We start from the raw sequence: 24,583 nt of genomic DNA on the forward strand, positions 1-24,583 counted from the left end.
AAAAAAAAACATAGTTCTTGTTTAATGACTTGTTAGTGAAAACTGTTTGAAATATGAATAATCTTAATGTTCTAACTATGTACATCATGTATTTATCAATATGAGTTTTCATTTAAAAAAATTGCATTTATAGATTTTGCAGTTTTCCATTTTCCCAACCTTACAGTGGCAACACAATGGCATCATTTTCTGCACTGAACTGCCACTACTGCTTTCTGAATTACTGTTAAGATGTGTGAAGAAAGCTGATAGAATTAGCCCACAAAAATGTTGCCAATGTGTCTCAAACATTCTAAACATTCACGAAATAGCACTTCTGTATGCAAATGAATAAAACGCAGCACTATGTTGCTTAGGACATGTGATTCTGTTTCTGTGAGGTTTCTGCTGGTGAAATGGCTTGAAATGCATACATGTGATAAATACCGGTAGGCTATCAAAATTCCTGACCATCTAATATCATCTTTATTAAACTTGTGTAGTGATTTTCATATGTTCCTTGTCCAAAATTTGGAACATATTAAACTCACTACACTCGTTTAATAAATACGATATCACATGGTCCCTAATTTGATATACTGTGTTTCATAAACATGATCATTATCAAGTATTTTCCACAAACAAACAAAAACACCACAGACATGTATCTCTATAAAACAAAACAATCTTACAGCAGTGTATAATTGACATTGCACTTATTGATAACAATTGAATTATGATTAAAAACTTTACCAGGATTTTTTACAAAATGAAATCATAAAAGTTATTTCTACAAATCTATCTCATATAAAGTCGATATGTTTTGGCATTTTCAAAAGAATATTCATCAAATCTATAAATACTAAATTATAGTTGCATTCCCACTATTGTATGATCTTCAGAAAACCTCTCACTGACGACTGTAAGCATCATAAGGGCTTTGGAATTTGTACAGTTCAAGAGAAATCTTAAACAGAACCAAATTTAGAAAGAACTCCTAACAAAAGTAAAGTATGTTTGATTTAGTGATTAAACACAACAATCAGTACCCCCAAATATAGCACTTTTTCATGGTAATCACAATATTCAGAGAGAGGTGTTCTGCATATATTGCAAAATAGGAATATAACTTTAAAAGCTTGGAAATAATAATTTCATAAATAATTTGTGATTCTCAAATGTAGAAACAAAGTTTGGAAAATCTCTGCATCATCTTTTATCAATTCGAAAAACAATTTTAAAAGCTATATAATCCTTAATTTGAGATATTAAATATTCTTTAGCGGTACTCAGACAACTATCTATCAAACATACTTGTCTGACTTAGCACCTTACTTGACTAAACGCCCGCCCCACCTTCAGGGCGTTTCTAATTCCGTGGGTAAGGTTCGGCTAGGTGCCCATCCATTCTGATTAGTTAATTACAGATTTGACCTATCAGGTCCTGGACGTTGTTGCAGGTCAAAATGTGCGAGAAAATATCATGACGAAAAATGCTTTGCATTGTGAGTTTGCGTACAATCAAACACATTTGAAAACAAAGATAATTATAAACATTTTGAATTTGACTGTTTTACCAAAGACCCTAATAATTTTTACGTCGTAAATTCTGATGTGCATAAAATGTGCATATTATTTTGTGATCATTTCTGTTTCTTCAGTGTAATAACATTGTTGAAATCAATGACGAAACAACTAACGGTAATTACGCAATTTTATTTTTTATTTTCCCCAAAGAGAAGATAAATTCTCCTCAATCTGGCACATGGTGAACTACAATTGTCATTTGTATAATTTTTCGAGGGAGGTGCTTGGCTAAGCTCCCACCACCCTAAAAATCATGATTTCTGGAGTACCCCGGGCACTAAGGCAGACAAGTATGGTATGTTTGCTTAGGTCAGTAAAAGTTGTATTATCGAATATTTCAAATCTGCTGTGATCTTTTCTTGAATGCCTTAGGTAGGTATGCTTGTGTGACCTGATTTGTAACAACTAAAGCAAGTATACCTGGGCAAAAAAGACACATATAAAAAACAGTATCACTAGCTTGACTGACAAACCAGTTTGAAAAAATTCCTAGCACCATTGTTCCACAAGCAAGAGTAAACATCATAACTCCAGACGTAGCATGGTAGAGCTTCAGATCCGATAACTTAACATACTGAGAAATCATCTTTGGGTACAGCATAAAACTTCCAGCGATACACTGCATGGCACAATATCCAACAGTAATGATACCCAGTAGCCCATGCCATGTGGTGAAATGCGGTTTGTTATTCATGTATTTGTTGCTTACAATTGTGATAACACCTGCTAAGGCACATACGAGTCCAGTGACATTATTGATCCAGTGATAACGGACTTTAGTTTTTCTCATTGCCTTCGGTAATAAAGTACTCTCAGGTGAGAAAAACATAATTGCTTCTAATACCAGGAATGCAAACTAAAAGAAATGAAATAACATAAATTAAATTCTGTAGTTTTAGTTTTCTAACTCATAGTGATCAATGAAACACTCTGGCATTAAAGGCTATAGGCTTCATTATTTTTATATATATATGTGCAATACTGAATGTACACACATGATATGTATACACAAACAACACTCAAAGAGCTGGCAAATGAAATCTGGTGGACCAAAAATTTATTTCCCAGTTACTTTCATGGTATTATCATAAATATATATCATGCTACCAGACATAACACCATATTTTTACTGATTTAGCACAAGGGCTCAGTAATATAAAGACTAAATTATATGAAAATATTGGTGAAAACACGGCTCAGGCTCCTTGGAAAAAATAGCAAATAATCATACTGCATACTGCAAAACAAAATTTTCATTCATGTGTGAAACAATATATTGCCTCTGTATCAAGGTTGATTTATAAGTTATAAGCAAAATGAGCAAAAATAAGCAAATCCATAAAAATAATGGATGTGCTTAGCAGCAGGTGTTACCAATATTCAATAAGTTTGAACAAAATCAGTCATAGCAACCCAGAGATAATGCTCTACACACATAAAATGTAGGTTTTAATGCCATTAAATATGGCCACAAGTTGGCCATTTTAAAACTGATTGGAGGAAAAATCAGGAGCACATGTACACTATTATGAATCAAATATGGAAAACAAATCAACGAACCTCTGAGAAAATGTGATGGATAAATAAAGGGCCAAATTTTGAGGAGCATCAAAAACACAGATTGATGCCATATAACAAAATAGAATGCTGGCTAACCAATCACTGCACAGAATTTAAAATAGATTGTTGCCTGTGTACTTATAATATGAACATCTTGGATGATGAGACTTACAAGTTCTCTGCCAATTGTTGTAAAATTTGAGAACACATGCAATACAACCTCATGGCCTATATCCCGTAAACATGGGGGAGCATATTGTCAACAAAACGTTCAAAATGAACAACACTTTCAAGTACCATATATGCAAACTAGTTTTCAATAAGGTAGTGTTATAAACTTGTAGATTAAAAAATAATGAATTTCTCTAACTTTATAATCAATACAAAGGTATATTTAAGTTGTATACTTACAGCCACAGACATAAGTGTTGGGTGCCATGAGAAAAGACCTGTAATTAAAAGAGAAATTTTATTTAGGATTAACTAACAGCTAACTTAGAAAAACGTTCTAATGCATAATTGCTAAAATAGAACATTTTGGTGCCCATCTCCCAAACAACATCAATCAAAGTTAATTACGGTAAACTCTGCAGAGCTTCCAGGTGAACACAAAATATAAGCAATCATTGGTGTTTTATAATGAAATATCTTAGCAAGCATTGACAATGCTCAGTCCCTGTTCTTTATTAATGCCAAATTCCATACTAGCTGCAATCCAGTAGTTTGGGTATACATTTGGCTAAATAGGGCTGTAATCAGTCGTTGCTGGCAATGTACTGTAAATGGGCTGAGCATATTTGGTAGAATCACTAAAACATACTGAATAGCCTCAATGTTGAAGACATTGTAGTTATGAATATTATTATACATCTGTCACCATAATGCCATATGTTACATAATGCCATAATTTCGTGGTATTTGGGTATTTGCATCCTACCATATTAGGAAATGCAAATCCCAAATATAAAACAATTATGTGCATAAGCACCCTCTATTATTAAAAGCAAACATGGCAGACCCCAGCGTGAAGTTTGCTAAATCTGTTCAACACATTTTAGCACGTTGTTGTTTACAAACAAGCGTTCACCTATGAGCCTTTGCGTTTTTAGCGTGCATTGTTATTATTGATTGGGGCTCAAATTCTGCGCATGAGCAGGTGATGATCCCTCCACTTTAATTCTTCTAAAGTTATAATTTAAAGTGTTGTGTATGAAGAAAGTCAAGTAACGCATCCCCAAGATCTGTTTCTTGACATGTTAAATACCTGTGGTGCACTTCTTTTCATACGTGGTGAACGGGAAAACCATTTTGGGCTAGTACCATAGTCAAATTTTGGAGAGTAGAAGACTATTTATACACAAGAGCGTCCAGTAAACAATTGTTAAAATTGTTTCATTGGCATATCAAAATCCTTCATTGGAACAAAACAAAAACTCAAGAAAAAAAAACATTCGATCTAAACAACCTGCGTCTTATCGGCCTTGATTTTTTGATAATATCTTAAATTCAGTCCAGCCGTTAGATGTGTTATTTATTAAAGACACTTGGGAATCCAAAATTTGAGATGTAAATCACTCTGACGAGGAAAAAACGATGCTAATAGTTAAAGGATGGTAGTTGTTGCACCACGCATACACGAGATATATGGGTCTTATATAAACAAAGATGGCAACTTTGACTGTTCCTCAGATCAACGAGTAAAAACTGATACGTTACCAAGATATAATAATTATGTTTTTTTAGGTGATTGGAAGGTATTAAATGAGTCAGCAGCGGTAATTAGTGTCGCCCTTTAAGGGCGCAAATAACTGAATTTTAAAAACATATTTTATGTATAGGGTATATAAATATTCAGCAGTTAGCCATCTTTAATCGGAAGACAAAAATATTGTATGTGTGCATGTATACCATGATGATCAAAGCATGTATGAGATATACCGGTATGTCTGAAATAGAAGATGTAAAAACAAAATGGCCACCAGTTGTCTACCTTCAGTCAAATTTACAAATCAAATCAATCAACAAACCAACCACCTATAAAAAATCAAACACATACCAGTAATGATTTTTTCATTCTTAGCATTTTTGCAAAATTTATTTTCTATATTCTTGATATGTTTTAGTACTGTAAGTTTTTGTTGTTCTGAATGTTTTGTTATTATTTTTGGACTTTACTCAAGATTTCATTGGTACGTTCCAAATAAAAAATTCTATCTATCTTTCTATCTACCAGAGAGATCTGGCTTTGCACATGTCAAAATACCTGATCGTAGTGTATTTCACACCAAAAATGAGCACCAGTCAGCCATCTTTGACCAAATCATGAAATCTTCATCACAAGTGTATATGTATCACATACACATGAAAACAAATGTTGCTCAAAGGTAGATAAAGTGAAAACAAACTATGATTGTTCAATGGTCATTCCTTTTATCTCTTGGTAGGTGCGTTCTTTTATAAATTACAGTATAACGTGCTCGAAACCGAAACAAAGTCATAATTTTGTGAAGTGGAAATAACAAATACAACCACAGACCTGTTAACACCAGTTTTATATGGAATTTTACAAGTCCAAGATAAATTTATTAAAAATAAATGTTAAATTATAATAAATAAATAAAAAAAAAAAAGAGTCAATATTAACACTTACTAGATCCAGGCCATGCATGGTATATAATTGTACCACAGAAGACGATAGCAACCAGGTGAGCAACCATCCCTAAAAAAGCGCTGAAGCTAATCAATACTGAATTATGAGTATTTTTTGCAGACGACAGTCTAACCTCAGTTTTCTCGTCCGCCATATGCAAGCCAGCTACGCGCAAACTCGTATGAGCCGACCACTCGAGGAACATACCATTCTTCATTTGGGTGAAGCAAATTTTTTTTGGAAGTACCGTAGTCCAGTAATGAATGAATGAATAAGAGTTAAAGTAGTGTTACTATTTTTTTAATAAAATAATGTATTTTATTCATTCGTTAATTACCGTTTACAGGTTTACTTATTCTCTATTTGTTTGGCCTGGTAACAAAAATATTACCTTCCAATATGCGTAGTTGCTTCCGAAAAAATTGTCAAAGTGGAAGGGTCATTCGTGGGTCAATCGTAGTCGGCGTTGTACGGGGACAGAAGGTCAACTGGTATATTTGTCAATAACCTCGACGATGGCAGGTAAAGACAACAAAATAAAATGTATTTTCTTCAGTGAATTCCATCCAGTGGCGGGACCAAAAATAACTTATCAGGTGGGTATTGCTGTCGAACGTTTTTTGACGATTTTGACTTCGACTCGGGGAGGGTGATATATTGTTTTAACCAATTTACTTATACCTTTCCATTTTATATAATCGACTGTTAGGTATTTGTGTTGTCTGCATTTCAGCTTTATCTGACATTTTTACTTTGAAAAAATATTATTATTATTTATTTATTCACCACATGTATTTATTTGGATACCATTATCAAATAAAGAATAAAAAATCAACAATAGTCAAATAAAACATTTATAACTGTCACCAAATCTTCTGAATGACACAGAAATAATAAGATTAAGTTAAGTTGAGTTAATGCCTGTCTAGGGGTATTGGCCATAGACAAGGGTCCTCCAGAGTTCTCGGTTTTGGGCTTCGTTCTCTATCTTGCTCCAGTTGTATCATCCTCTTGATTTCTGCCTGAAGATCTTTTCGCCAGGTGGTCCTTGGACATTCTCTTTTCTTGAGGGTTCCACATCAGGGCTTGTCTGGTGGTGTTTGACGCAAGTTTCTATAGTGTGTGTCCTATCCAACGCCATCATCTGCTAATTTCCTCTTCTGCCGGTACTTGTTGGGACATAAATGCCTGTGAAATGCCTACTGTCAACTTTTGTTTTATGCCACTTTAACTTTTATAACTCGCATGCATATCGGAAAAACATGGCCCCACATTTAGTATTTACGACACACCCCTTTTTCTTTTTGGTCGAACATATTGTATAAACATAACAAAGCATGAAAAGCAAGCCAGAGAATGTGTCTCTATGATTTTGAGAAATTGGAGATAGTAACAATCTACATATAATTATACTGCGAGCATTTACTTCTTTAGATGTACATTGTCTGTATGGTAGTCTGCCTCACAAACTTTACTAGTAAATGTATAACAATACTGGATGAGGATTAATTGTTTTGTGTGAGATACGATGACCTTAAATGCTTAATTGCCCCAAAATTACCAGCAGGTAATTGGAGGTAATTTTATGAAATCACTGAAAACACTAGATAATTCACTAGAATTAGTTCAGATACAATAATAACTGTTTTGGAATGTGGCTGGTAGTAAGGGGACAAGAAACAATAACATAAGGTTGATAACATAAGTTGAGGCTCTTTAGGCAATGTTCAGCTTTAAATAAGTGCCAGTTTTTTTAATTTTTTTAGTTTACCTACTGTGTTTCAGTCTAAGTGTATCTGCCTCAATAAACGTTTATCTTAGATGAAACATTTTTGTCAGGAATTTTGTTCGGCCTTTTTAGGATGTCTGATCAAACTTAGCTACTGTTTAAGTTCCCACTCAACAATGTCGTCATCTTTGTGATTTTAAAATGTAAGTCTAGGACTTTCTCAATGAACTGATGATGTCACTTGATTGAGAATCTTTTGTAACTAAGGTGAATTCTCACTTATTTGTAATTAGTCTACATTATGTATTGGTTTCTACATGAGTTTAGGTAGTTTTCGGCACAGGTTTCGATAGGGCTGACTGTTTTCAGTAATTTCATAGCAATCCTATTTTGAGTTTTATCAGAATATGACTTTCAGTAGTTGCTTTAACTTTGAAGCTGAGAATGTATCCAGTTTAAAGGCAAAATTCAATCAAAGTGCTTTTACATACAGGAGAATAGAAAGAAATTTGTTTTTAAAATCACCAAGGCAGACTGGTAGGGCAATTTAGGTGATTACCTTTGATGCCTCAGTGACATTGTTTTAGTGTTATTACATCCTGTTTGATGCAATATTATTCAATTTGTTTTTAGGTGAAGACAGATAGTGAACCTGGAGACTACATATCCAAGGAAATGTTTGATATTTTTCATGTTTACATAATTACCAAACCACAGTTACAGAATAAACTGATTACAGTGTAAGTCTTATCCTAATTAAATAATCCTCCAGTTTTCTGTTAACCATATACCGGTATTGACTGGTGCCAGTAAATCTACTTGCACACTATATTATAGTATGAGACAACATGTACAGAGCAGCGGTGACTTGGTGTAAACTTCAAGTGCCTGAACCTCAATTCCACTTTTATTCCAATAACCCAAATGAACCATTACGTCATTAATACATCATAAATAATACATACGGTAGGAGTATCGATACATAAGTATAGTATTGGTAGATACTTGGACATTATACATACTTTAACAATATTCACATGGAGTGAACATCATATTTCTGCAGTCAATAATATGCTTCTAACCACAAAGATATGTATTGCATTCAATGAAATAAAAATTCAACAAACCTGTTTGTCTATTCATTTAAAGTTAATGCTCATTTTCTGCAGCAAGAAAACCAACTAAACCATTAATTATTGGATGAACTGTGTATGTTACAAAACTTCAGAACTCGTAGTATTTTTAATTTGTTTTGTTTTCCAGAAATGCTCTTGGTCACAAAATAATGGGTTGTTCTGTTGGAATAGAGAATGCTAAATATTCACGAAATGCTTTGCTTTTCAACTTGTGTTTTGTGTTTGATTCATTGTCAAATACTACACCATATGAACCAGTTGTAAAGAAACTAGCCAGTTACCTGATCGCAATGGAGGTAAAGATAATTCAATCTAGTAGTCTTATGGTTGTGGATGCTTATTGCAAAAATGTGTATCTCTACAATGTCCTTAAAGAAAGGTCATTTGGGAGCTGATATAGAGTGTAATTTATTGCAAAAAGTCGTGTAATGTGTAAAGCTTTATTAACTACTGTTACTGAATACTGTAAAATACTTTATTTTAGTTCATACGCAATCTGAAAACTGGATTGACCTCTGTGCATAATAATTTTTTTATTTGCGAATATAAAAAATACAAAAAAGAAAAACAAGGAAGCTGGAACGAATGGAAACATTAGAAATGACTACATATAAAAAAAACAAAAAAACAAAACAAAAGACAATAAAGAAATGACAGAAAAAAGTGACAGTGTTATGTTAAGTTAAACTTAAATTCACAAAAATTAAAAAATATTAAAAATCAACAATATTCCATTTTCTACATGTGTTAAAAAAAAACAAAAAAAAAACTGGTGGAATATTATATATTTATTATGCATCATGTCATAGTTATATTGATTTGACTATTTGATTCAAAATGGCTACTGATGGCCATTTTGCTTTAATTAATGATGTTCCAGAGCAGTATCTGCAAATTATGGAGTATTTGACAATCAGATACAAGATAACTGAATGTCAATCATTTTAATGTTAAAAATCTTCATTATCAAGCATCAGCTTCTGGATCCATATCTCTCTATGTTTATGTTCCAACTATATTGCTATAAACAAAACTATATGTTTTAAATTTGATAACTAACTGGGACTGTGCCATGCATGGCTTGTTTTTTTATCACATTATTATGATCAGTGTAGCAATTAAATCTTCACACAAAACACTGTTTATCTTTGTTGTTTTCTCTATTGATAGCTAGAGAATGGATTTATTTCAAATGAAGACAGCAAATCAGCATTACCAGATATTCTATCAAAACTATTAGTACAAATGAATACATATGGCAAATGTTCCATACAAGTCAGTAAGTAATAGCCTTAAGGCCAAGCAAAAAAAATGTATGCGTCAGTTAATAGAGGGTTGTGTTATTGTGTTGAAACTACATATGGTCTAGTTTTTATGGATTAAATTTGTTTTTTTTGTATGTTTGTTTGTATCCTAATAATTTTTCCAAACAAAATGGAATGTTGAATGTCCAGCCAGTGGTGATTTTCAAGTATACTATAATATGCTTGGAAGTACATAGACCAGTGATAATAACAATAGATGTATGTGTAAAACATTTTACATGTATGTATTTCTCATATACAGATGAGTCAAATACCATACATTTGAAGACAGTTTCCACAGCAATTGACCCTCCAGCAGTACTTGGCCATCATGTGCCTATGTTTTTAGTGGATAAACATTCATTTAACATCAGTCAGTGGGATCTTACAACTCAACAAGTAAGTATGCATATGTGATGGATCAATGTCATAGATACTTTCGAAATAAACCACAGGGAACCCAGGAACGGGGGGTTGTTGTTGTTGTTATCGGCTGGTATCTAGTGTAAGAAATAGACAAGGGATGAAGGCTCCAGCCAGCTCACATTTTTTTAACTCGAAAAAACAGACGAAAAGAATGAAAAATAAAATCTAAAAAAAATACCAGGTTGAAGTTGGAGGCGTGGCCTGTTCAGCATTTTGTCAACAACCAACCCCAAGACTGGTTACGAACCAGTTGAGCAAGGCTAACCGAGTCGTGTATTTGACTTGTAGCATTAGAAAACACCATTCATGCATGTTGATGTGTGGGAGCAATAATGAACCAGGTTATAGCATTATTCAAGAAGACTAAAAAATGCAATATATACTTGGTGAATACACAAGGACCCTAGAAAAAAAGAACCAGAGACAAAACAGATTTCTCAAAATGCATTTTTTCTGCAATTTTGAGATTAATCAAGATCTTCATTGAATATCACTACAGTTGCATATCTGTTTATTTGTTACAGGATGGAATACGTTACTTTGACATTCATATTTTTTGTTAGAAAAATAGCTTACCAGGGTAAATGTAAGCAAAAAATGGATGGTGAAATAATTACCATGAATTTCATAATGAAATTTTCATAGACAGCATGAATGTAGTTATTAAAGATTTTGTGTTGCATGATTTGTTAATTTACTGATGTGAACTTTACTGATATTATCATATAGATATAATTTGTTTTTATTTCAGCTTCTCCCTTATATAGATGGTTTTAATCATGTTCAACTTATTGCAGCAGAAGCTGACGTAGACTTACACTTAGCACGTATGTGTATGCAGAATTTACTGTGAGTATCTTTTTCATTACAGAATTTATTCTGATTCTCGCCATTTTGTATGTTACCTAAGGAATGTAATAGTAATTTTATTCCCCCTGCATGGTTTTGTTTGGATAATTTATTATCCCATTTGTGTGAAGTATGATATTAGATGTATGAATGTGTATAATAGAAATTATCCCATGGTTTGATTAACGTTTAATATAATTCATCCTCATTTCATAGGATGTAAAAGAGGTTTCACCTCTGTGAATGCACCTATATATCAAACATGCCTTCCTCTTCTTCTCGTAACTAAGGCGATGGCCAAAGGAACGGATGTCTCTTATGAATCAACTAATCTTGCATCCTTCTCAACTGCCTCATTCCATCTTGTGGGGTGCCTCTCTTTCTTCTGCATGCCACCTACTTCCTCCGGGTTTCAATCCATCAGCACCCTATGTAGCCTCTCTGGTCCCATACAGCATACATAGCCAAACTATCATCACCTTTCCTGTTTTTTCAGCAGTTTCCTCCATAGTGGGTCTTGAATCCTGTTCAAGAGGATTATATCAAACACTTTGCCTGGTACAAAGAGGATGAAGAAACCTCTGTAATTCACATATTCATCAACCATTATATATAATACATGTACATATGCATTTGTTCCATGATCCAATCCAAGATGGCCAAATGGTGGCCATTTTAGTGCTACAAATTCATCAATATCAAGCATTTCTGCTATTCCAGAACCGGCTGTGCATGGACATACTTGTTAAAACTTGATATATCTATATTGATCATGGGTTCTTTGAAGCATGTCAGTTTTTTTTCAATCGGCCTCAAATGACCAACTGGAAACAATTTTGCTTTCACAAATGCTGTTGCAAGGCCATATCTCTAACTACAGCTACAAAACACAGGTTATTGTTCAGGTTACTAGTAAGGCTAAAAGAACAAATTGTTTTGTTTTGTTTTGCTCTCAACGACCGACCGAAAAATATGAAATATCGGGTCGCGTTTTTCTTTTTCGTTTTATAGGCCCAAATATTAAAAACTCACCATTTTAAGCAGTAATAAAGTGTTTTCTCTAAAAAAAAACAATTCGACTGACTGACAGAATTTTTCAATTTTCCGACTTGAGTTTTTTTTTTGGCCTAATTCAGTGACTGGGAAACGTACTAGTTGGTCAACCACAGTTTTTCTATCTTAAATACTCAGTTGTTTGGGCTAAAATAAAATGTGCATTCTTGAATGTTTATTCATTGACTTGTTAACTTGTTTATATTTGTTTAGGTATCTTGGGATAATAACTTTGGTGCCAATATTTCAAGTAAGTATTTGTTGGAACTATTATTATCATATTTTGTGTTTGTATGTTTATAGGGTGATTCAATCTGATTAAAATAAGATCCTAGTTTTGGCTTCTTTTTTTTTTTGTATATTTATTTTATTTTATTTTATTTTGATCTAGTATATATTTTTTGAAGTTTTGGTAATTGCGAAAGCCAACAAGGGCGGAATTAAAAAAAATCACAAAATCAAAATCAAAGTAAAATAATAAAATAAAAAGGCATTAATAACATTAATAAATAATAAAAAATCAAATAAAAATAAGTTCATAGCCAAAATAATTTAAGCCTGTACACTACATCAGATTTTAATCAGATTGAGGGTGATGAATATTTATCTGTTCTGATAAAGAGTCATCAGGTGTATTTTTTTGTCAGTTTTTGGATTTTTTAATCTGTATAATATTGAGCTAGATCACCATATTAGAACAGGGAGTTGGTGTAAATGGTGGACTTTGGTGCAAAAAATAAGACATAATGTTTCTTATGCATACCCAATTTGCATTAACCAATTGTCAGCTTTTCCACTGATATCTCAAGTACTAATCATCCCATTTCAATAAAATGTTCTAGGACAATACACAAACCTGATCAGTTTTAGGCTAAAATCTGAGCCTACTAAATACCTAATTTGCTTAATAAATAGTAAATTTTTAGCTTTTCTACCAATATCCAATTACTAATATCACATTTTAATGAAAATTGGTACATAGATGTGTTAGGACAATGCACATACCTTATCTGTTTCGGGTTAAAATCTGTAAATGATTTCCACCAATATCTCAAGCTCTAATCGCATTTCAGTGAAACATGTTACATAGATGCTTTGTGACATTGCACACACATCATTAATTATGTTAAAATCTGAGCATATTAATTACCTAATTTTCATAATAAATTACATTATTATACATCTGTCACCGTAACGCCATAAGTTACAGCGTGCCGTAATTTTGCGGTATTTTATGGGGTATTTTCATACTACCATATTAGGAAATGCGAATTCCAAATATGGAATAATTACGCGCGTAAGCGTCTTCTAATAATAAAAACAAACATGGCTGCTACCAGGATTTGACCGGACTCCATACAAAGAAGTTCGCTGATTCTGTTCTAAACTTTTTGAATTTCAGCATTCCCATGATGTATCCTTGGAAGGAAAAGATGTATAATAATAAGGTTATCACGGAGATACCTCAAAGTATGCACTCAGACAGTACACTGTCACATCGACCTCCGCTGCGCGTTGGTCTATACTGCCGCTGTACTGTCTTTGTGTATAATTTAAGGTATCTTCGTAATAACCTTATATTAGTCAGGTTTTCCATCAATATCTCAAGGACAAGATCATCTTATTTATTTCAATCTTGGTTTGTAAATACACTAAGACCTAATTATAATTTGGGGTTTAAATAAATTCTTAATAATTACCTAAGTTGCATAATAATTCACTTTTCTGCTTAACAACGATTTGTTCATCACATACTAATGAAATTTGGTACATATGTGCCCCAGGACAATGATTAGTTTGGGGGTTGAAATTCATGCAGATCAATTACCTAATTTGCATAATTAACTAATTTTACACTTATTTGTCAAAAATCAATTATTGCATTTCAATAGGATACAAGTGCATGAGAACAATGGCGAAGACCTGATTAGTTTTGAATTAAAATTCAAGCATACTAATTGGCATAATATGCATAGTAATAATCATCATATTTCATTGAAATTTGGTACATAAACGCTCTGTGGTAATCCACAGACATGATTGGTTTAATATTCAAAACTGTGCATATTGATTATCTAATTATTATTAGCCAATTTCTGATATCGCAAAAAATCAGATTTAAATTGAACTAGTTAGAGGTGTTCTGGAATGAATAATAATAAAAAATGTATTACAAACTTCAATACTGTGTATTACATTGTTTCCATGTTGTGCATCTCAAATAGCAGACAAAAATTAGTTTTCAAGCTTCTTGTTTGGAAGGCTAATCTCAAATTTTTAATTAATTTTTAATATGTCTCCAATACTCTCAGCCCACAGGAGTTCTAGCTAAGCATATTTTGATTATTGTTTTCTATTGTAGTTTTCTAATGTGTACATTCCTACACCTGATATTAACAAATTGATGAATGACACAACACTTAAACATCAGTGTATTAGATATGTGGCAAAACCAGGTATGTAGACTGAATAAATCATTTTGTCTTGATGTGGTCCTTATATTAGCATTCCAGCTGTATTTTATCAACTGATATGTGTCTTCATTGTTGTTGAAATCTAAATAAACCACATTGTATCCTGGCAACTAACAATGACATTGTACACTAATTTGTTCCAATTGTTCTAATGATGAATTATAAAATTGGGGACTGTTAATTTGGGTTTCGTCTGTCTGTTCATCCATCTGTGCATTTGTCCAGAGGCAATTCTCGGGCATTTTTTGATGGATCACATTGAAACTTAACACAAAGACCTAATATGTGTATAATGACTTACATATGCATATAGATTTGTTAAATTCTGATAGTTAAATGTGTTCAGAACAGTTTCTCAGAGATGAACAGGGCAATTATATTCAAACTTTGTACAGTTGTACATCATATGTTTTCAAGATTCAAACAAAGATGGCCAATTGGTGGTCATTTTGTTTTTATTTATTTATTTCTATGCTGATTCCTCTCTAATATATTGCTTGTTGCAGTTGAAAGTTTGTACTATACTACTAGGAATTGCCATAGGATGTGATATTTTATGATTTGATCAAGTTTGTTTTGGCCATTTTGTATAAGATCAAATAATTGCTATTTGTTAACGTGTCTGCAAAGGTTTCTTGGACATTCACAAGACAATTTCATTTTGATATTCTATATCCCATCTGATTGGCTGGTTCGAACCACCTGTTACCATTATGGTATGCTGTATCATATCTGATTGGCTGGTTTGACCCTTTTGTAACCATTTTGATATTCTATATCCTATTTGATTGGCTGGTTCGAACCGCCTGTTACCATTATGGTATGCTTTATCCTATCTGATTGGCTGGTTTGATCTTTTTGTAACCATTTTGATATTCTATATCCTATTTGATTGGCTGGTTCGAACCACCTGTTACCATTATGGTATGCTTTATCCTATCTGATTTGCTAGTTTGACCCTTTTGTAACCATTTTGATATTCTATATCCTATCTGATTGGCTGGTTTGAACCACCTGTTACCATTATGGTATGCTATATCCTATCTGATTGGCAGGTTTGACCCTTTTGTAACCATTTTGATATTCTATATCCTATCTGATTGGCTGGTTTGAGCCATCATTTGGTATTTAATGCAATTATTGCATATTGTTTTAATAATTTTCTGTTCTTATTTGTATTGAGGTCATGAAATTCCAAGATTCAGTGAAGTCTTCAAATTATATTGTGGTTTAGCACCCGGCATAACAGTGAAAGATTTCTGTGCCAGACATAATCCACACTCTTTAAATGTTGATCATAGGTTAGTATACTTATTATATTTTATATCATATTTTAATTTGAGTCACATAAATACTTTGAGACAAAAATGTGTTTGCAAATATGTGCATATGACTTTTCTTTTAATATATGCATTAGAAAGCTTATTCAGTTTGGTGTCATGAAAGGTTTGATAAGACGTCTTCAAAAGTATCCAATCCGATTACCAAGTACACCTAGTGGTTATCACTCTGACAATTTAAAAAGTCTTAACAAGTAAGAAATAAATCTTATTTTACCTTTATCTCAGTATTAGAACTATTGCATATTTCCAATACTCTTGATATATGAAATATAACTGACCTGCAACTGCAAGAGATAGCATGGCTTACCGATATGCACCTAATACCATAGACATTTCTAAACTGTTCTTTCAGTGTCTAGTGTTCAACCAATCCATATTGCTGGGTAAAAGTGAACTATTGCCTGAAATTACCTACATTCATTATTATTGCATATTATTAATCCAGGTTTTTGCTACTGTTAGTCATTTGTGCACCATTTGAAAATGTATTGTCACAAATTGACTAGAAACTCTTTAATTTTTTTCTGGGCTTTAGAAGTGTAGTTACTGGTAGTTAGTTTTATGTATATTAATGTAAGATTATTTACTTTGCAGGTTATTGCAGGGATATAATAATTACGATGAAATATGCTGCAAGGAAGGTATGAGTCATCAAGAATTAGAGGAGAAAATTGAAAATGATCCTCACATTGTTATATGCTGGAAATAATGTTTTGTTATTGTCGTGTTTGCTTATAAGCTGCACAGGACCTCAGTCTGTCATTCTTACTTCTTCTCAGTTACTACCATATTAAATACATGTAGATTATAACTACCGGTATACATTTTCAGTTATTACAGACTGAATTCACCAAGTTTAAGTTTTGCTACTAGTGTACTAAGTACAGGGAATTACATATTGAATGGAGACAAAGATAATATTCATTAACTCTGGGCAAGGCTTGTTTTGAAATAAAATTCCTCCATTTTTTGATGTGTGTACATTACTTGTCATTTTTATTTGCAAAATGGAATTATGTGTGTGTACTGATTATTCTGAACTAAAACTGTAATTGTAGAAAGGAGTGTGTTTTTTTAAATCGGAATTTAAACTCTTTCTTATAAACATATAAGAAATTCTAAACAGAGTAAACTGAGAAAAGTTCATGAAGTATCGATTCGGTAACTAGATATCATGTCACTTCCAATTTGGTATGGAGCCAATTTGAATGTTGCAGATTCATCACAATTCTGATGACACTCTGAAAAGTGTTATAAAATGTGTACAATTTTTCACCAGCTAATTGGCTAACCTACAGATGTGCAATGGAACTAATCACACCATTATCAATAGGCACCCTATATTTACTGCAAAAAGTACATGTACACTCTCAATTCTTTAGTTTCATACCTGAGATTTTAGTATAATTTTGTTTTCTTCTGTTTCATTTTATAACAAATTATGTGTTATAAACCCTGTGATTTAAGACAGTAATTTAGATAGGATGCTATAGTAGTTTTTAGTCAGAAGTGATCTAGTTAGTTCGCTGTAATGTGGAAAGTACGCACAAGCTGGACCAAGTTTCCTATCCAATTTTGTGCATGTAAAAGTGAAGTCAACTGAAATAATGAATGAAGGAAAGGTTCACCAATGTTACTCTGAAAAAAAATGGCTCATAGTTGGACCTCATGACATTTATTCAGGAGAAAATCTGAAGGCAAAGAGAAAAGAACAAATACAATGTACAAATACCATCATTGAGAAGGTTTCTATCGAGTTAGATTGCATCATGGATGGCTTGGATGTTTTCACAATCTCTGTAAATTTACACAACATCAGGAGAACACAAATGACTGGTACGCTTTGAAGCTGTCATCATTCCTGTATCTTGATTTTTTTTTTACCAATTGCAAATTATGAATTTTTCTCAATGGTTTCCCCATAGTCTTTGCTATATAATGATTCATCTAACGGCTCCTGTGTCACAAATAAATGTGTTTTCTGACTTACCGTAGTCTATGTCATGTCATGACTTTAGCAAGTGGCTGGTTTTACGTGAGGAATATATATTTTTGCAATTGAATTTTCAAAAACGTATTTATATTTTCTTTGATTTGGTGTCAAATGTATTACTTGTAAATGTATCAACATTACATAATATTATGCTGTACACATGATAGAAAAATAAAGTGTATGGCATATAAACAATTCTTTGTATCAATCTTACAAAAAAATACATCACAATTATGTCCCTCCAACAATATGGCTTGTCTCCTTTTGAGAATAGTGTGATCCAGAATCAAATCGAACATTCCAGTGCACAGCTGTATTGTTAACTAATAAGCTGGCAGTATTTCTGATTTGGCGTTTCATCAATTATTGTGATGACAGTGAAGATCATCTGTTGTTTCCCCATTCATTTCGACTATTTTTGAAGGCTTTCAGCAGGCAATATGTTAATTTGACTTAAAACAGCACTGTCATCAGAACTGTGCATGTGTGTATTCTACTGGTCTATTATTGTTCTGTTCTCTAGTTCATCTTTACTGACATCATGCACACTATACAGAGTTCATTCAAATGTAATAATCATTGCTCACAGCTGTAACTAATACACTAATACACTAAATAAACTTTATCTTTGACCATACATGACGTATAATTTTGACGATTGTTTGAATGTACCAGAAAATTTGCTTGTAAACGCAACTGGTTTTAGCAAATTTCTAAAGATTAGTCATTCAATATGTAAATATTTGCTTTGTGAGCCTTCCATATGCACATCTACAGGGGATAATAAAGAGGTGGCATCTTGTTTAGTTAGAATATTTTTTTACCCTGATCACCATCCATTTATACCGGTGTTGTGTTTGCACACCAAACTCAAACTGATCCAGCTAAATTTGTCTAACTGTACTGTGACAAAGTTACATATTTATTTAAATAAACATCTCAGCTACAGGATAAAAGTTTTACAGCTTTTTTCATAATTCTTTCTTGTAAACATGGTTCTTGTCAAGTATGAAGCATTGGAAAGTGTGAATATTCAATATGCTGGGTGAAAGTTCTGCCCAAACAAAGAGCAACATTCTATCAAACTTTCAGTGTTGTTTCATTATCAACATGAATGTGTATATTATGTATTATTTAAAATGGCTCTTGTAAGGAATGTCTGGTTTTATTTCCTTCATTTGCAACCGTGACTTTTAAAAACATTAGCTCCAGATTAGTCAATTTTAATCATGACACTAACTTCAATTCTCAATTTTAGTGATTATTTGTCACTTATTCTTAAAAACAGCTTTTATATTTTATATGTAGATAAAATTAAATGGACGTCTATCAAATTTGATTTCGTGATAACTTGAATTCTCTAATTTAATGAATTTTCAACTTGCTGGTTTGAAAGATTTGTGTCATGTGCTTTAAAAGATGCAGATGTAATCTAAATTGTTGCTCACATTGAAAAAAATTGTACCCCAGCTTCTTCTGTCAGTGACTTGCTTTGCTTTGGTCACAAATTTCACTGCTTTGTAAATATCTGAATATTTGAGTATTTACTTTTATGATAATGCAGTATGCTCCCTTCAACGGCCGGTAATCCGGTCATGTAATGTGGGCAACCAAATTCCAATGATAAGCAATTCAATGTACAAAGTTTCATTTAAACAAATCTACTGTTATATGCATATGTTAACGTTTTCAAATTATGCACATACTTTTCCAGCGCATTTTAATAAGTAAATTCGAAGCAATAAGTGAGAAATGAATGATCATCAGCTATTTGACTTGCCATAACTCTCTTCCGGTACTATTGAGAATAACATTGATATATTTACGTGTCATTATTAGTTCCCGTTCGGACGCATTATAAATTTGGCATATAATCAGTGCTTTGACAGTCATACTTAAAAATTGCCGAAAATGGATAGGTTTTCGATCTCGTAATAGTGAAATATTGCAAAATTTACTCGATCTCTTGTCGGAGGTGTTTTTATTTTTTTTACCTGATTATTATATGCTAGCAGTAAGAATTCTCACGTGCCCTTTTTCTTATATAAACTTCATAGCACCGACGTAGCATAGCGTCATTTCCACTTAGTGAGAGTGAATGTTTTCAAGTATATTATCACGTTAATTTTAACAATGTGACATTATTCCCACGTACGAAGGAGTGAATTATTTAATGGGATTTCATGTTAGTGTTACGAAGTTTGCACCATGATGAGAAATCAATCATATGAGAATGGACCAAAATTCTTCAAATCTATTAATAACTCGCTCATAATTCTTTTGAAAAGTGTTAAAATTGGCTTGGCAATATTAATTTTTACCTTGCCCGTACCATCAAAGATGGAAGGGAAAGGTATATTAAGGGAAACATTTTGTCCGGCGTTGTCGTCGTCGTCGTTGTCGTCGTCGTTGTCGTTGTCGTCGTCGTTAATAATTGTTATTGTGTGCATAATAACTTTACTAATTCTATTCCAAACTTTATCAAACTTGGTCACCTTATTCATCAGTATAAAGTCTTCCCTGAGTTTGAACAACAGATGTCCTGTATGAAAATATCATGCAAAAATTGAGAAAATCTGATAAAATATTTTGAATGTTTCTACTTGACTGATCACTGGTGATACACATCAAAGGTCACTGATCTCAGTGGAGATATGCATTGTTGTATGTGTTCAATGAAGCAAATGATTTATCTTGTAATAATATCCTTGGTAATGTATCTCAGAATCCCATACTGGGTTTCAAAACCAACTCATAGAGAGATTGCACAGTCTGATACACATTTGCAAACCTACCAATAAAATCTTTACAGAAAACAAGATGTCAGAAAATCAATATAAGCACTGCTATGAACTGGGTGCCAAACTTTGATCAAGATCTGAAGCTAATAGAAAATCTGTTTAGTCAAAAGTTATCAAATCAAAAACAATACATAAAAAATACATTAAAAGCAAAACATTTCATCCACATTTTAAAAAGAAAATTATTCTAAAATATATGTATTCTGTATTTGACAAACAGTTCATTCGACAAATGAAAACTCACAAGAATATGTTTCAGCTATTAGAACAGAATGATAGAGTTTTTATAATACTAGTTTAAAAACGCACTTCAGAGATTGCAGTGTTTGAAGATGTAGTTTCTCAGGAGGCAACAGTACTGTTGACTTCTCCCTCCACTGGACACCAACTATTTAAGTTGATTTGCATACAAAGCAGAGCTTGCAACATGATAGCTATTCATAAAGAGTGTTTTTTTTTACTTTTCATATAATACAGTAGTCACACAATGAAGCAGTTCATATTTGTCTCAGTGAATCATTAATTTTTGACAGACACCTGTACAAAATACTTGGATAAAAGCTAGCTAAGATTTTATGTTATCTTGCATGTTTTATGAATCTATTCACGTCTAAATGCAGCACTTTTTTTTTGCGATGAGGCATTTATTTTTATACTAAAATATCTGAATTACTTTGAATAAAACTGGAAATTATGTCCCTTAAAATAATTAAACAAATAAGGCACCAATGTTTTTGTAAGATATTTACATCTTTAAAGGACATTCGGTAGACTGATTCCCCACTGTTGGTTCAACCCCAAAACTTGTTTGTACTCAAAATTAATTATGACAATGCATATTTATATTGAAACAAAATATGTTAAAGGGAATTATATTATATAACAAAGGGCAAGGTCACCAGAGTTCAACTATGTTTTTAAATTGGTACATCAGGTTACAAAATACCGTGACCCGAGCTGTCATAACCTCAATATTGGACTACCCATTTCAAAACTACGGTTGTACATCGGACCCATTATTATTATCGTAATTATATGCTAGCCATGGAAGTTATGCTAACATATCCTTTTTTATATATTTTGCTAAAACTGCCTTCAAAAATAATCGTGCAAATCTTCAACAATCTTTGTTTTTGCTGATCCAGATTGTTTGTTGAATGAAGTGATCACCATTGCCCACCATGTGGTGCCAAGAATTCTGAACCGGAGAAAACGATGTATGGCTATTGAACTCGCTATTACTAGTATATGAAACAGCGAGACAGTCGCATCCTTCCATCATATGCATATAACGTACGTTTGAAAATTATTGGTTAAAAGCAATAGAAGTGAAAGACGCATCAACGAGCCTCAATGGTGTCAGCGTAATGTCCTCGAAGCCAATGCGAATCAATGTAATGCCTAGTGCCATCGTCCGTGTCGCATGGTTTACCTTTACCTCCACGGTTTCGCCTGGGACAGCTAATAAAGTTATTATTAGTTGTCTGGGGTTTCGCGAACTCTTGTCAACCCCCGTAATGTGAACTTGAAGAAGTGTTGAATAAACCAAAGACACTACTGACATACTGTCTTTGAATAAACAGATAAATACGGAATAGCAAATATGTATAAATAAATATTAATTGATCGAACTCAGAACCAGTGACGTTTAATTCAGGACTTAGTGAATTCTATGTTATCGCTAATCCTGTAATAGTAGGTCCAGGCTGGAAATATAACTGTTCATGATATGATTTGCCAGTAGTTAACAATATTATATGCTTGTGTGCAATACAACAGGAGAAGGGCGGTGAGCAAACGATCAGATACGAAATGCTTGTTTCAAAATGTTCCCATGAAATAAATACATACACATACATACATACATACCCACACATTGTAATACATGTAATACATAGTGACCTTTATGAAGAGAAGAGACATATACTGTTCAACTTATTCTGCGGTGATGTATTTAATAACAACAACATGGACAATATTAGTAATAATCAAAGAACTGACATTGACTACTAATTCAATCATACTTTGGATTACCTAAGAACATTTCCATAACAAATGCGGACAGTGTAGCTAATTTCATTTAGTGTTTTAAGCTTTATTATTGGCTGAACCCCAAAACAAATGCAAATTGTCGTTATGGTGACAATAAACAATCTTCTATATATAGTCTATGATGTTCCAGCTTACTTCCGCCACATATTAGAGAGTGATGAACGGTTACGAAACCATGCGAATTCTATTCTATTTTATTCTATTCTATTTTATTCTATTCTATTCTATTCTATTCTATTCTATTCTATTCTATTCTATTCTATTCTATTCTATTCTATTCTATTCTATTCTATTCTATATTCTATTCTATTCTATTCTTTTAATTGCACAGCCCTACGACGAATGAAAAATTTATATTTTTAATGAGTAACGAAAATATTAATATTGCACTAGCTAAATTTATCAAAATTAAAACTGATACAAGACAGCAAAACCCTTAATTAGTAGATGTATTCAATAATGTTTACCACGTTTTTTTGTTTGTTTAATAAGTACTGTACTTTATTTTTGTATTTTTGTTTTGTAACCATGTTAATTCCTCGTCTCGATAAAGATAAAGGTTATTTACGGGCTGGATGGAAGAGTCAGCTGCTATTTATTCCCCGTTCGAACAAAGTCCGACAAAAATGGACGATTGGCGGCCTTTTTTCATTCATTTCTTTGCTGGTTTCTCACTAATATTTCGCCCGATTCATAATATATCACAATAGCAATTTTAGGAGAGCTTGGGAGATACCCATTATTCATTAAAATGCGCAAATGGTTAAATATTGGTTTAGACAAAACTTTCCCAACACACCACAAATTATATATGGCATTAAAGGAGATGGTCAGTGGCGGATCCAGAGGGGGCCATGGCCCCTCCTAAACGCATGACGATTCATATCATCTGGATTACGCATAGCTTCTTTGCAATTTACGCTCCGTATATCTTAAGCGAAGCTTGGAACCCCCCCCCCCCCCCAATACATTCTGTTGGATCCGCCACTAGAGATGGTAGCACTCAAACTTGGTTGGATTAATAAAGTAAAAAAATCATTGCAGATAATAATTTAAATAGTTACATCAGACAACAAGAAAGGTCTGATAAAGATCCTTTGAATAAAAAACTTAATGTCTTACTTAAAAAAAAGTACACAGAACAGTGGAAATGTGAACTATTTGATGACATAAGAATAAATTTGAGACAAATAAATTAGCCACATACAGACAATATAAAATTGAATTTAAAATAGAAGATTATTTAACAGAGATCATCAATATTAAACTGAGATAACTTTCATGCAAATTCAGGATATCAGATCATAAGTTGTTAATAGAGACTGGCAGACATAGACGGATACCAAGGGCAGAACGTAAATGCAAAACCTGTAATATAATTGAGAGTGAATATCATTTCATGATGGAATGTAGAAATTATATTGAATGTCGTAAGAGACTTGTATTACAGAATAAAAACAACATTTCGACACATTGCCTTCTGAAGTTCAATTTATTGAAATTATGAAGAAGTGCTCTGTCGATGTTGCACAATTTATCCTGTCAGGTATGAAAATCAGAGATGAATTATACATGTAACAGCTCCACTAAACTAAGTAGTATTAGTGCCTTATAGTAGCTTTTATTCGTCCTTTAAGTAATACATTT

The 24,583-nt window shown here is 32.8% G+C and overlaps 2 protein-coding genes across 3 annotated transcripts; one reads left to right on the forward strand and one right to left on the reverse strand.

Annotated features, from left to right (window-relative positions):
- Positions 1-1,675: 1,675 nt before the first annotated feature.
- LOC100378629 (transmembrane reductase CYB561D2-like) lies at positions 1,676-5,951 on the reverse strand. Its single transcript, XM_002738207.4, has 3 exons — positions 5,777-5,951; positions 3,538-3,575; positions 1,676-2,422 (listed from the first exon to the last, which is right to left on the reverse strand). The coding sequence occupies exons 1-3, from the start codon at positions 5,928-5,930 to the stop codon at positions 1,904-1,906; spliced, it is 711 nt and encodes a 236-aa protein (XP_002738253.2). The 5' UTR covers positions 5,931-5,951; the 3' UTR covers positions 1,676-1,903.
- Positions 5,952-6,217: 266 nt separating this feature from the next.
- LOC100377135 (GATOR1 complex protein NPRL2-like) lies at positions 6,218-17,071 on the forward strand. Of its 2 annotated transcripts, none has more exons than XM_085497095.1 (11): positions 6,218-6,298; positions 8,139-8,245; positions 8,769-8,937; positions 9,812-9,920; positions 10,208-10,344; positions 11,123-11,220; positions 12,487-12,523; positions 14,636-14,729; positions 15,931-16,048; positions 16,165-16,281; positions 16,685-17,071. In XM_085497095.1, exons 2-11 carry the CDS (start codon positions 8,181-8,183, stop codon positions 16,797-16,799), a joined length of 1,059 nt encoding a protein of 352 aa, XP_085353221.1. In that variant the 5' UTR covers positions 6,218-6,298; positions 8,139-8,180; the 3' UTR covers positions 16,800-17,071. The 2 variants fall into 2 exon arrangements, with proteins under 2 accessions (XP_085353221.1, XP_077868332.1); XM_078012206.2 differs by having other exon boundaries at positions 6,224-6,372.
- Positions 17,072-24,583: the final 7,512 nt, after the last annotated feature.

Source organism: Saccoglossus kowalevskii, chromosome 3 (genome assembly GCF_978046115.1).
Source record: "Saccoglossus kowalevskii chromosome 3, keSacKowa6.1, whole genome shotgun sequence".
NCBI classification, from domain to species: domain Eukaryota; kingdom Metazoa; phylum Hemichordata; class Enteropneusta; family Harrimaniidae; genus Saccoglossus; species Saccoglossus kowalevskii.